Consider the following 15387-nt stretch of genomic DNA (forward strand, 5'->3'; position numbering starts at 1 on the left):
TCGCTTCCGTTCTCATTTTCAGCATGAATATCAAAGAATTGATATTGTGGTGGATGTTTGTGTTACAGTTTTATTGTGGTTGTGTGTTCTTTATTATTGTATCGCTGCAGACAACCCAAATTTCCACCAGCCTGGCTGTGTGGCAATAAATTATAGCTAATCTAATCTAATCTAATAAAAGGGATTCCAACAGTGAGAGGATTCCCTCCAAAATGGTTTTATATTAAATCTCCATACTTTATGTACCCATCATTACACAGTATAACTGGCAATAATTATCCAAGCTTTTATAGTCATTACTTGCAAAATACTTAAATGGAACCTTCAGGAAAAAAGTACATATTTTAAATCCCCATTCCCATTAATTTCCAGGTATTGGAAGCGACTGATCTAGGCGTTTGAACTAAATATCCATCCACAAATCATACTGCAGAACCATGACATTTCTTTCAAAGGTTGCAGGTCAGATTTACTTCACAAAATAGAAAAAAAAAAAGTATAATTGTCTTAACTTTTATGACTGAACTTCCAGATTATGTGTTCCTATTATGGACCTGTTGAAAAACTATGCTCATCTTTCCCGTAACTTCTTATTTCGTTCCCTGCAATTACATTTTTTCCCTCTGCCACAACAATGAACCAACACCAACCAGTCCCAAATGATACCCTTTGTGGTTGTGACCACAGTACACCATTTGTCGCAGACCATAGAATAGTACAGCTCAGAAACGGGCCCTTCAGCCCACAGTGTTTGTGTCGAACATGTTGCCTAGCTGAACCGATCTCATCTGCCTTCACATGATCCATATACCTCCATTCCCTTCACTTCCATGTGCCTATCTAAAAGCCTCTTAAATGCCACTATCGTATCTGCCTCCACTACCACTCCTGGCAATGGATTCCAGGTCCCCACCACCCTCTGTGTAAAGAAAACCTGCCCCGTACATCTCCATTAAACTGTCTGCTTCTCACCTTATAGCTATGCCCTCTAGTGTTGGACATTTTCACCATGGGAAAAGGGTTCTGACTGTCTACCCTATCTATGCTATGTCTATCCTATCTCATAATTTAATATACATCTATCAAGTCTTCCCTCAACTTCCGACGTTCCAGAGAAAACAAAAATTATTTTAAATAATAATAATAATAATAATAAATTTTATTTAATGGGCGCCTTTCAGACACCTCAAGGACACCTTACATAGTAATCAGAATAACATATAATCGGAATATAACAAGTAATAAAGACATCAAAGAGACACAAATTAAAAACAGAATTCAATCCAAAAACAGAAAATCAAAAACACAGTGTGAAGAGAGACCAGCGGCAGCCAAAGCGCTGTATTACTATATCTAATATTATTTAATACTATACTATACTATACTATACTATACTATAATAATACAGTATTACTATATCTAATATTATTTAATAAGCTTTGCTAATTTATTAGAGTGCATTACAGTGTATTTAAAGTCGGAAATAGAAAGAGCAAAACAATTTGATATTTTTTTACCTTTTATTACTAAAGAGAAGTTTCCATTGAAGAAAGCAGAGGGTGACATCATTATCCGACCCTGATCATAGGGGTTATAGAGTCGTTGTTCATCCCCTGAGAACATATCGAGAATACGATTGAACTTATGGTCAGAGAATGAATCCCAATGGGCCACACGTTGACGATCTATCAATCTGTCCTGTGTCCATACCATCCGTTGACTGTAGCACTGCAGTACAACTTCCGACCCAGCCGGAGCAGACACGTTTTGATAAGCCAACACAACACTATCGGGGTTTATGGCATTTGCAGGAACTAGATAAATAAAATAGCATAAATGATTTTACTTAATTGATGTAAACTGCATTTTCCTTGTTGCATTAACTTTGTTGGCAAGAAATTCTTTGTTTGCCATGAAATTCCATTGTGTAATTATCATTGTCATGCAATTGAAAACATTTTCTAGAGTGAAACATAATAATAATAATAATTTCCAGGTTATCTTGTGTCACTGGAAATTTCTGTATTGGGTACAATGGGATGACAAATTCCCAGTGCGATATTCCCTTTTAAGCATAAATGGGGAAAGTGTACCACATTACTGCAGGAGGAAGCATCTATTAGGCCTTTGTAGTGCAAGGCTGAACTGGAAGATCAGCCAAATACGTTTCACTATCACCCGTCACCGTTACACTATGCCATCTTCCCCAGGCCATGATCAAACTCAGTGATTTGAGCATCAAACTATTTGAAGACTCATGATCGTGGTTAAGGCTCTATACCCACTACACTACACTAATTCATATAGCCTGTACCAACATACCAATTTATTATTCTTAAAGTCACATACACTGAAGTTCACCGATCTGGTTAAATTTAAGACTGCGCAAATCATGTACAAAGCAAGAAATATACAAAAACTGTTTATGGAAAGACAGGGTGGGTATAATTTGAGGGGAACATAATTTAAAAAAACTCAATGTCAGAACAACTCTTAAAAATATGTGCATAGCAATCTGTGGTGTGAATTTGTGGAATGGTCTGGAACAGGAGATAATACTTAGCACAAACATAATTCAGTTTAAAAAGATGTACAAAAACACTTGTTTAAAAGGATATTGGGATAAGGATAGGTGATTGTGAGTGGGATATTTGTTATACTGATTGTATTGGGAAGGGTGATTATAGGGTGATGGGTTTATATGACTAAGATACTGTATAGTATATGAGGGTTTTTTCTTTTATTTATTTATTTTTCTCTCTCTTTTTTGTATGGGTTTGTAAATATTAGATTAGTGTATAAATGTAAATAATTTGGTGTAGATATAGCTGCTGGTGGACATATGGTGTACATATAGCTGCTAAATTTGTATAAGATAATTACAAGCAGTTGAATAAGGGGTGGGAATTAATAAGCTTTGGCTTCTTCCTGCTCCTTTACGGACACATACGATTTCATTTATTTATAGATATTGTTTATGACACTTTATAAATATTCTTGTTTTGTTTTTTGTATGCTGCACTTGCTTTTTATTCTTTTATTCTGTTTGAAATAAAGAATTAAATAAATAAACAAACAGATAAATGAATAAATAAACAGATAGATAAATAAATAGATAAATTTAATTTTAATATGACAATCCTACAGTGTATTTTTCACATTTTATACGAATTAAAGATTTTTTTTCCCTGAAGCGTGTCCAGACATACAATCTGCATATCTGCAGAGAAATGAAGTTACAATTATTTACTTCCCATTTAAATATTTATAAGAAAACAAACTAACAACTACTTACCGTTCGTGTAGGCAAGGTTAAATTTCACTGTTAAAAAAAAGAATCAGAAATATTATGTTTTGGTCAATGTTATTTGCTCTCAAATTGGAATATTAAAGTAACATTGCATTTTGTTGTGGTGTTATTTTTAGAAGTTGCTAACCGTGCACAAACTTAAATTGAAAATTTCGTGCAAAAGCATTAGAATCCTTATTTTTCAAATTCTTTGTTTTTGACCTCTACAGAAATTTCTAGTCCATTTTTTGAGACATCTAGCCACATAGCCGTGGTGTCAGGACTCTAGTCATCAAAAGGTTTCACATAAATGAGAACCGCAAAAAAAACCTTCTGCAGGCTACAGGAAAACCCACAATGGTGATGATTGTCTGATGTTGCACGTTATTGGTGGAACTTGTCATGAATCCTAAAATAACAGAACAGAGAGGATGCAAACTCAGAGATTCACCATTAAACACTTTGAAATTGCTAATAGGAAAGATGACTTTTGTGAAAGGTGGCCACGATGATGTTTATAGCAACAGCAGGTTTGATTGGCAAGAGGTGGCAGCAGAGCTGACTTCCAGCCCGTACACTAGAGTATGAAACTATATAAGTAAAAGTATCATAACCTCAAGATATGCAAGAATGAGAGATCACTATGCATACCTTATGATGCAAGACTGATCAAACAGACACCTGCTTACCTCTGCTAATCTCCCACTCACTGACAGCCAGATAATGATACTCATTCCTCACTCCTCCACATTCACTCACAAACCTTTTAAATGCGCTAATTATGGGTCCACCTCATTAACGTCTCGTTTTCTTCCCGACCAAGGTATACAGGATTGTCAATTGTCACTTAAGATTCATAGGGAGCCGTCAGACTGCGAGATGAATTAGTCCAGAGGAGAGGGTCCTCTTGATGGAAACTGTGGCTCCCAAGCACCAAGATTTGTTGGCGATACAACTCTCTAATGCTTCTTCCTTCCCTCAGGGAAATGAAGACCACAATGTCTCACTTAACTTTACTGCATCCACAAGGAAGCAGACAGTAGTTTCTCAGTGGTACACAAAATTGCTGGGGAAACTCAGCGGGTGCAGCAGCATCTATGGAGCGAAGGAAATAGGCGACGTTTCGGGCCGAAACCCTTCTTCAGACTTCTCCACTCCCCTGTCTCACTCTAATCTTTCCCCCTCTGAACGCACTGCCATACTTTGAAGTAGTTTCTCAGTGGATGGCCGTGGTCAGGTTTGGCAATAGTCCAGAGGTTATTGTGATCTGGGCCACAGCAGACCTGTGCACTTTTAGCTGTGTGGTCTTAAGAAAATTGCTGTGACACTGCAGAATTTGAGAGTCCTGCCCCCTCCAACCCCCCCTAGAAATATCAACATTTCTCCCCCCACTAAAAAATATTTGGCAATGCCCACAAATGTGCCCCATAGACGCTTTTCCAGACTGCAGCCTCTGCTGGTTAAATGGAACAGTAAGGAGGCATGTCTGCAGCCCGTTGAGAGCATTTTGTACAGACATCTGCTTCCTGCACAAAAAAAGGGGCAGACGTCCAACATTTAGTGTTACAGTGTAATTACATGCTACAGTGGTAGAAGTGATGGCACCTTAGAAAGTAAGCAGGTGTACAAGTCAAGCCACGTCAAGTCAAGTCACTTTTATTTCTATAGCACATTTAAAAAACAACTCTCGTTGGCCAAAGTGCTTTACATTGGTGGAGGTACTAACGTTATACAACAGTGGTTCATAGATTAAGTACATACATAAATACACACATATAGCCCTCACTCAGAGGACGTCAAGACAGGCTTGAGAGTAAAGATGAGTTTTAAGTCTTGACTTAAAGGAGTCGATGGAGGGGGCAGTTCTGATGGGAAGAGGGATGGAAAAAGTGAGGAGTCTGTTCATAATCTGGTACCAATATAGTACCCATGGGCTGAACTGTATTTTCTACAACTTCACTGCAATTGGTCTGTACTGATTTTAATGTATGTTCCAAAACACAGACCATAACTCAATGCACCACCCAATATTCTGGAAGATTCTAAAGAAAAATACTAAATATAGTTCCCTGTAATTCAAGGTTCAAATCCATTTTAACCTCAGAATATAAACTCTGTAACCTTCATCATACAGTATGTTCTACTAAATAACTATGTCAGATAATGTTTTTTCAGTTTACATAGATGGGTTACTTGGAATGTAAAGGGATATTTTCAAGGTTGAGCTAGTTCTAACATGGAGTAATTCCAGAAAATAGTGACAACGGATCAGTACCTGGTGTGAATTTAAAAGTTTCATTGGCTGGATTGAAGATGTGGAAATTATCTTGGATTGTACTTTATTGAAAGTTAACAGTATTGGTCATTTGATAGAAATAATTCAAGCCTTCTTAAGTATGTCTAAAAGTACAATTAAATAAATATTTGCAGTTTCAGGTTACTTTGTCTTTTAAATATAATTTATTTAGTTAATGCTGCAACTAATGCTACATTTTGAAATCCTGCTATGGCTCATGTCTTTTTGTGTTTGTAATCTCTGTATTCAGAACCCATTGAGGTCCCCATGGTCCTCTTGTGCCGATCTCTTTCACATACCTGAACTTTTGTGGTCACCATCGGCAGTTCTGGAATTTCCTTGTTCAACTTTTCCACCTCTTTCTATTCCTTTTAGAAGCCTTAAAATCTCTTTCTGTGACTGTGGTATTTATTTAAACGGTGCAAAAAAAAAAGAAAGAACAGCATACAGCCCCTCAAGTTACCTGTCCTTCAATAAGATCATGCTGATCCTGTGTCTGACCCTCATATCCATTGAATGCTTAATCAATCAAAATTTGTTAAGACACGAGAACTCAGCTTATCTTCAAATCTTGAAAGAACATTAAAAATTATCTGAATCTGTAAGCAAGACCTCTACATAGATTTCAACAAGTGCTTAACTAATGCATGGCACCTCAAATCTGTGTAGGACAGGAAGGTATGTGTCATCTTAATTTACATGTTCAAGACTGGATTGAGCCCACATTCTTTTAATCTAAAGGTGATCCAACCTGATACTTGTTAAAGTATAGAGCTTGACAGTAGGGAGTTGTTTTTATCAAACCAGTGGATAGATCAGCTAATGCCCGTACCTTTGTAAGTATGTGGTGAAGCTTCATACAGGTTATCTGTTAATGTTATTGTATATACAGTATATTTATGTTTGGAAACTGACCATCACCTGCTACGCCAGTATGTATTGCTCATCCCAATCCCCCGACAAGGTGACGATGAGCTGTCTTTTCGAACTATTTCTTCAGGTGAAGGTACACTATGTCATTGTTGTGTAGGGTGTTCCAGGATTTAGACCCAATGACAACGAAGGACCAGCTTAGAGGGGAACCTGCAGGTGGATAGGTTCCCATGCCATTATTGCATTTATCCTTGTTGATAGTTGAGGTGGTCAATATAAGAATGCTACCAGAGTGCCCTGGGTGACCTAGTGCAGTGTAGAAAATGGAATACAATGTGCAGAGAGAGATTGTGGAAATGGTGCAATTGTGCCTTTCCTAATACTACTAAGAATGGGATCACAGGATGAAACTATTACAATTGCGTATTAACCTAGACTTAAAGATCTCTCGCTCCCACTCTCGTCTTTTCAGACCCTCAAATTTCCATGCTCCACAAATCCTTCTTTCTACACCTCTTCCCCCCCTCCCCCCAGCTCCCCCGCCTCCCCCCCCCCCAGCTCCCCCGCCTCCCCCCCCCCCCCCCATACACCTCACTACTCCACAGTATGCGTGGATTTTAAATTGACACTCATTATATAGTCCTGTAATTGAACAAATTATTTTCCTCAGCCCCACCAATTTATACAACATTTAAAATCCAGGCTTGATGTCCATTGATTACCACTTCTGATTGCCCTATTATTGTTTCCTCTTGTCAAATTGAATGGTTTCTACACTGTGGCCCTTGATCTTTTCCTAGGCCTGGTCTTTCCTGAGTCAGCAGATTCCCTTATTCCTCCTGGATCTTGTATTTTATTTCACTTCATTGTGTCTTGTTGTCAAATGTTCGCCTGACACATTAAATTCAAGAAAACATTGACCACAGCACTGAATAAAATAGTTTAGAGCTCTGTCAAGATAAGAAGGGTCCTGATCCAGAATGTCCCTGGTCTATTCCCCCCAGATACTGCCTGACCCGCTGAGTTCCTCCAACATTTTGTTTTGCTCTTGCAGAGTACAATGCTATTCTGCATTACATCCAGCTAATGGGTGACATTATTTATACCAGAGCAGTCCGTAACTGGATAGCTGAGGCCTACTTTAGTATTTGTTAGGGGTGACCAATATATCTTGATCTGCTGTTATGTTGACCAAGGCATAGATTTTTGCAGACAATTTCTCCTTAAAGTGTTTTCATAGAATTCACGCCTAGCACAGTAATATCATTGCTGTGGATGTCCTTAGGATCCAAATTGCCGCTCTGACCAACACCAGGATCACCATTGCAGCACGATTGGTTTTCCAACACCATCACTGTCACCAATACCCAACAAATCAGTGTGCAACCCCACAATCATAGACGTACGTTGCCAAGTTTCAATGTGCCCAATCCCCAAAGTTCCAGATATCCATCATACTTGATCGATATCCTTTTCAGTGATGGCAGATGAAGTAGAAGTAAGGGTTCTTTTTATTCGTACAAAGTTTGTAAAGTCTATTCTATTGTATATAATGCTTTGGATCTCACCAACAATAAAGTTTTATTGCTGGGATTACTCAAATTAGTTTCCTATCCACAGTAATTTAACCGAGTTTCAATACGGAATGGGCTCACTCATGATCACCTGGTCAAGGAATTAAAATGAGTCTGATGCCATATTATTCATGCACAAGAGTCAGTAGTAGACAGAATGAGAAATCTAGCCCAGAAGTACAAAAAGCAGTAATATAATCCAGGCTTTTATTGCAAGGGGACTTGAATATAAAAGAGAGAGCATCACACAAACCAACCCCCTTTCTATTGATTCAATTTATACCTCATGCTGCCTCGGCAAGGCCAGCAGCATAATCAAGGACATGTCGCACCCTGGCCACTCCTTCTCTCCCCTCTCCCATCAGGCCAAAGGTATAGAAGTGTGAAAGCACACACAACCAGATTCGGGGACAATTTCTTCCCAACTGTTATCAGGCAACGGAATCATCCTACCACAACCAGAGAGCAGTGCTGAACCACTATCTACCTTTTTGATGACCCTCAGTCTATCCTTGATTGGACTTTGCTGGTTTTACCTTGGACTGAACGTTATTCCCTTATCATGTATCTATACACTGTAAATGGATTGATTGTAATCATGTATTGTCTTTCTGCTGACTGGTCAGCACGCAACAAAAGCTTTTCATTATACCACGGTATACGTAACAATGACACTAAAATGAACTAAGAGGCTGTTTTTCTTCAGTTATATGAAACTTTGGCGAGACATCTTCAATTCTGGACTCCATTCAATTCTGGGCTCCACGCCTTTAGAAAGTGGCTTGGCTCGGGCGGGTATGATGCAGACTCAAAATAATTATTCTTAGTAGAAAAAGTTACATTATGTGTTTTCAAAAATATTACTTGCTTTCCCTTGATTTCAGCTGGTTGCTGAGTGTTCTAAATGACATGATTACATTTGAAAATACATCCCCAAATGGGATATTCTAGAATAATGAATGCAATCTTAAAACTGGATATTGTCTACAGGGCAGCAAAGTCATGAATTCTACCTAATGCTGGAGAAATCTGGAACTATTTTAACACCAACAACACATTAATATAGGATATTTCATGAAGTAACACATCCCAGAATAATTAGACAATAAAAATATACCACATAATAAGATAATAGTACAGATGGCCCAAACTTTGGATGAAAATGCTTTGAAGGAATGTATCAAAGAAGAGTGTTAAATGGAATTTCAGAGCTCACAGTTCAGACAGGTGAAGGCACAGCCACCAATGATAGAGCAAAATAAATCACCAATGCTTACATGTCCAGAAATGAAGATCACTGTTTAGGACAACTAACATTCACAGAAATCAAACTTTTAAAGAATATGGGTATCAAGGGACATGATCTGAAGAATGGAGTTGAGGTACCATCATCCATGACCTGATTAAATAGTCAAGAAACCTGAGAGGGCTCCACCCATTCCTACAGGGGAAATTGTTATATAATTGTTTGGAAAAACAAGAGAATTACAGCTGCGGTTAGTAACAGCTGCCTATAATTAGATAAGAATTCTGTGCTGTTTGGTGTTTGGGACTTCAAGGTCAGATGACATTGTTTCTGAAGCAAGAGAAGAGAAAAACAGCTGAACAAAAATAATATAAAATATCCTCCGGGGAGCTCATGAAGGAAGTGAGCAATGAACCAATGTGCAGCACTGCAGAAAACTCTGGACAGTAACACAGTGGGCTCAATGGGAAATACAGAGGTCTGATAACAGCTGTTGTAAATTAGAGAACAAAAGAGCAAGAAATTTTAACAGCACAAAATGTCAACTCTTCAACCAAAGGACCTGAATAATGCACGGGAACAGAATTAAACGTTGCACTGAGAATAATAGGGATAATAGTTACAAACAAATTAATTCAAAGATTGGGATGAATTACATACAAGAAGACATTCAAGGCAGATGCGTCATGTGCAACATAATACACAGGACAAGATGTGTTCCACCTGGAATAATTTTCTGAACACCAACATGCATTTATAGTTTGTTTAATGAAGTATAACACATGAAGAATTAAATATGGAATAAAACAAATAGTTGTGTGCTGCAGAGTTTAATGATTATTATAGAGATGCTATTTAACTGTAAGATCTTAACGGCTTAGCCTAATTATCTCATCTCACTGAACATAAACTGGGTAATAGGCTCTGGGTAATGCCTGAGGCCTATTGTTGCTTCAACTGAAATTGGTAATATATCCCAATTTCAACATGAATAAGATAACTGCCCTGTTTAGGGATGTTCAGTAGAATTCACACGAATTCCCAAAGTAAAAAGATACAGACTTATTCAATTATTTTGATATTTCAAATATCTAGAATAATTTTCCAAAATAGATGAAAATAATTTTCATCTAATTCTTATATTATTCCCCCTCTTCCTGATTCCAATATAATTCATCCATTAATTCTCATTATTCTATGCCAATGTGTCTCTCTGTATCTAACTCCATACCTTCCTTAGCTTAATTAATCACTTATCTGATTACCAATCGTAGGTCTCCATGCAGGACTATAAAACCCCGGATGCCTGGACATTAGTCAGTCACTCTGGAAGATCGTGAGGGAGAGACCACAACTGTCATTCTAAGCTGTGAATCAACTGAACAGTGAGTCTGCAATGTACTTGCAATAAATGATTTGATAGCCTTTAATGACAATGCAATGAGTTGTTTGGCAATTTGGTGGCCTGCACTCTGCTTGAAATGCTATGAAATTCAATGTGGTGGCCTGCACTCTGCCTGAAATGCCATGAAATTGGATGTGGTGGCCTGCACTCTGTTGAAATGCAATGAAATTGAATGTGGTGGCCTGCACTCTGCTTGAAATGCTATGAAATTGAATATGCTAGCCTGCACTCTGCTTGAAATGGAATTTCAAGGAATAGCCGTGACTGAGCTGCCAGCCCACCAGGCCTGAGTGACTGAGATGCCAGCCCAAGAATCCATTTGGCCCTCTATGTCCATACTAGCCCCCTGGAAATCAGTCCCTTCGGCCCACAACACCCAGACTAGCGCTCCAGAAAGCCCCCCCGACTGGCCACCAATATTGGAATTGGTGGGGAGGTGGAATATTGCATTGGGGGACCAGCCCTCACATGGGACCCAAAGGGCCCCACTTAGTCTAGTATGTATAAATTACTTGGACATAAACATAGACAGGCTGGTTAGTAAGTTTACAGTTGACTCCAAGATTGCTGAAATCGCAGACATGAGGAAGGCTGTCAGAAGATACAGTGGGATTATGGATCAACTACAGAAATGGGCAGAGAATTGGCTGATGACGTTAAGTCTGTGAGATGTTGCACTTTGGAAGGTCGAATATAAGGAGAAAATATACAATTAAAAGCATGACCTTTATGCATGTGTGCTTTCATAGGTCAGAGCATTGAGTATAATAGTCAGAAAATAATGATAATGCTTTGTAGGATTTTGGTTGGAGTATGTGCAATTCGGGTCACCCCATTACAGGAATGATGTGGAGGCTTTGGAAAGGGTGCAAAGAAGATTTAACAATATGATGCCATGTACACAACATCTACAGCTCTATCTTCTTCAACCTTTTTGCTCACGGCTTCAAAAATATCAATCAGATCTGTGAGACACGAACTCCCACGTACAAGACCAAGCTGACTGTCCCTAATCAGCCATTGCCCATCCAAATGCCTGTATATCCTATCCCCCAGAATGTTCTCCAGTAACTTACCAACTACAGGTTAGGCAATCATTTTAATCCAGCCCATCCAGCAGAAGAGAGCCATGCAGTTAACATCATATAGGAAAAACTGGAACTTCTTTACAAACACTGACTCTTTCTCACATGTTTAAAATGTTATACCCGATTAAATACCCTCCCTTAAATCGTTGGCATCTTACATGAAATGTGTCACAGGAAGATTACCCGATGGGCAGAGAAAAAGATTCACGGATGTGCTCAAAGCCTCCATGAAAATATGCAATATTCCCTTACTTTTGACAATTTTTGGTCCATGACTGTCGAGCAGCATTAAGATGGTATTGAGAACCTTGATACCATGCACTAGGTAAATACAGAAGCCCTGCATTAATGGCAGAAGGTGTACACCATCTCACAAAATTACCCACTTGTCTAGCCTGGCATGCATCTTCTGTCCCATCTGTGGAAGCGTTTGCATCAGTGATCTCAGGACCAACAAAACCCAAATGAAACATATCATCTCTGATCCAGGATGCAGTGAGATACCACCTGATTGCCTACAAAGAACTTCTACTGTATTTTACTGGATTTTTCCGTTGTTGAGAAGCTTATCAGGAGGAATATCCAGCCCCATACGTGGTCCATGGAGATGTTTTGTTTCTTCTTTGTAAGACCAGAATCAACAGGCATGTCCAAATACATCCCCACTGAAACTCCACTGAACATTTAAATATCAAGAATGATTATTTCCACGATAAGGCATTTCACTGCTTCCTGGACAGCTGCTGCTGCTACTTACTTGTTTTTGTGGTGGTATGTGCTGCACCTACACGAATAATGCTCAGGAGTTAAAATCTTCAAGGCCACTTATTATCGGTCAGATGATTTGGTTGTTGCTTTAGACCCTAGCTAAAAATCAAAGATTTAATTTTTTCAACTTTTCTTCCCATCGCTCCTGTAGCTTTGACTCGTGTTGGGTACAGGTTCTGGAATCTCCTTTAAATTCACCAATGAAAGAAGAGTGTGGATCTCTATTCAACACTGGGCAAATAATATCTAAACCCAATCCTGTCATCCTGTAATCAAGAGCAAGAACCTTACTAAAAGATTTCCCCTTCCAATGTTAGGTACACTGATGTAAATTGTAGTCAAGAAATAACCTACAATGGAAATAGATAAACCTGTATTCAAATATGTTTGAATGAGTGTTTTTTAATTCTGTGTCTTCTGATCTAATTTTGGGTGCAGGGCTTGTATAAACTAGCCAGATGCCTTTAAGAGGAATCTCATGGGTGAACCGTAGGGGTATGCAGAAAATTGACTGAGTGAGTTTGTTGGAAACTGCTGACACCTTGAAAAGAACAGTCGGTTTACTCAAGGTTATAACTGATAAAAACCCAGGCAGAACTGTGAATAACAACCCCTTATTAGGGTGAAAGTAATGAGGTAATGCCAACAGGCCCCCTGAGATCAGGACCTATAAGGAAGGGACATGACACGGGTGATTGGTTTTGAGCCAGTAGGAAGCACCACAGAGATTGATATCCTATTTATCTTCTGTAGACGTTTAGCTGTGTCCTGCAGATGTTTTAGTCCTTCTTAGAATGCTTCATTCTGATGCCTAAATAAAAAGTTTAAAAATGCTACCACTGGATTTGTGTATCATTGAGAATTCAATGATCTAACAGGAAAAATTACCCAATAAAAAGCCTGAAAACAAACAGAAAAGCATTAGAGTCTGAGGAGGGACCTGATATATGTATATACTGTAAAATTATGAGAAGCAGAGAGAAGGTAGATAGCATGAAGCTTTTTTTCAATGACAGAGATATATAAGACCAGAGGACACAGGTTTACTGGTGACGAGCGCAAGGCTTCAATGCATTCTGAGGAAGAATATATTTTTCACCTTGATGATGAAAGCACTGCCTGAGAAGGTGTGCAGGCAGGTACACTCACAGCATTTAAGAAATATTTGAACAAGCATTTGAATTGCCAAGGCAATGTTGGCTACAGCTGAAGTTGTGGTAAATGGGATTGGTATTGATAGATACTTGATGGTAGGTATGAACATGGTGCCAAAGGAACCGTTTTAGCGTTGAGTGACTCCCCTAGACCACTTTGCTCTATTCCATGAAATATGAAAATAGATGCAGTGTTGGTTGGATGCAAAACCAGATTTACATCATTCCATCAAATACCCAAGACAAGGTAAAGCACGTTACATTCAAAGTTTAATTTCTCCTTCATTGACCCATGACACATTCCCAAGGCAAATTGATAAGAAATTAAATACAGAAATAAATTCCACAGCTGAACGGTCCAGCTCTAAGTATGCAGAAGAGTTCTAAAATTATCATAATCAGCACATCAATTCTATCAAAAACTCTGCCACTTTATTCTTGAGATGCTTTACTTATTTAACAGCTTATTTAATAGCAATGTCTATCTGACCTTCAATTCGTTCATCAGAAATGATCACAAGTAAACACTACAATGTGGTGTTACTGGTGACTTGTTTACTGGTGATCATTGCTGATGCCATCACACACATGCCATTCACTGCAGATATCCTAGCCAGTAAACATTCCTCTTGCAATCGCTGCTTTCAAAAGTTACAGAGTGACATAGAAGAAAGTCATTTAAGTTTTGGATCTCGACACAAAAATAAGATTTAAGTCTCTGAACTTTTAACTACCGGTAAATATCTATAATTTTTTCAAAGTTATAAAAATTCTCACCTTGTAAGAGCAGGAAATGCCACAAGAGCAGTTTTACTAACTGTTGCATTATCTCCTTTTCTTCAGTAAACTTTTCACAGTTGTCGCAATTTTAAAAAGATCATAACATCAACACAGCATTTTGTTGCAAAAGGTCCAGATGTTTTTCGTCCAAAAGGGAACTGTTTAAGTTTGGATATTTCTTTTATCAGGAGATGGTGGGAGAGATTGGATGGTGGGGGTGTCCTGTCAGTAAAGGTTTTCTGTTGTGGTAACACCCTTAAACCAAATGAGTCTTTTTGACTCCAATTAATGATGCCGTCTCTGCTGTTTCTAACTTCGGCAGGGTGTATTGCGACTCTCCTGTTAATCGGACTGCTCTGCACGGCTCCAGATCCCAAGCTGTCTTTTCTGCTTTCTGTATGTGTGTTATTAATTATCTGGGAGTTGGAACAGCTTCCACTTGAACCAGCCTTATTTGACTCTGGGCCATAAAACTACTTGAGACTTTTTGGTTTTGTTTATTTTCCCCTTTAATCTGCCCCCTTGATTACAGGCCTGAAATTGCCTTGTGTAAACCTCAACCTTGATCTTTTAAACCCACGTATGACGATAGTGAAGTTCAACAACAACATGGGGTCGAAAATATACACTCAGATGGGGCTCTGCAGAGAACTCGTGCTTGTTTGCTCTGGTATCTTTCGTGCAAAATTTAAACATATTTGCTGACAAAAGCATGTGCATTTTGAAATTGTGAATCATATTCATTTCTCCGGGACAGATCATTTCAGAAGTGCCATTCATTTGTTCAAATGAACCAGTATTATTATGGCCATGTCTCCAGCTTCTCAATCATTGCTAAGAGGGGAATTGACATTGAAATTCTTCAGGAGATTGATCATTGCAAGATCAATAATTGTTGTAAGTGGTTGTTTGTG

General features: G+C 38.6%; 1 protein-coding gene across 5 annotated transcripts in view; it reads right to left on the reverse strand.

Moving 5' to 3' along the window:
• Positions 1-14882, reverse strand: part of mxra8 (matrix remodeling associated 8) — a 46043-nt gene extending 31161 nt beyond the window's left edge. For 3 of the 5 annotated variants that reach the window (XM_033048215.1, XM_033048214.1, XM_033048213.1), the window contains exons 1-3: positions 14471-14882; positions 3296-3322; positions 1518-1814 (exon numbers count right to left, since the gene is read on the reverse strand). In XM_033048215.1, the coding sequence (XP_032904106.1) occupies positions 1518-1814; positions 3296-3322; positions 14471-14519 (373 nt within the window). In that variant the 5' untranslated portion in view covers positions 14520-14882. The remainder of the gene's footprint in view (positions 1-1517; positions 1815-3295; positions 3323-14470) is intronic. The other 2 variants (XM_033048212.1, XM_033048216.1) reach the window with 2 other exon arrangements.
• Between the last annotated feature and the right edge of the window lie 505 nt (positions 14883-15387).

This window comes from Amblyraja radiata, chromosome 31 (assembly GCF_010909765.2).
Source record: "Amblyraja radiata isolate CabotCenter1 chromosome 31, sAmbRad1.1.pri, whole genome shotgun sequence".
Lineage (NCBI taxonomy): Eukaryota > Metazoa > Chordata > Chondrichthyes > Rajiformes > Rajidae > Amblyraja > Amblyraja radiata.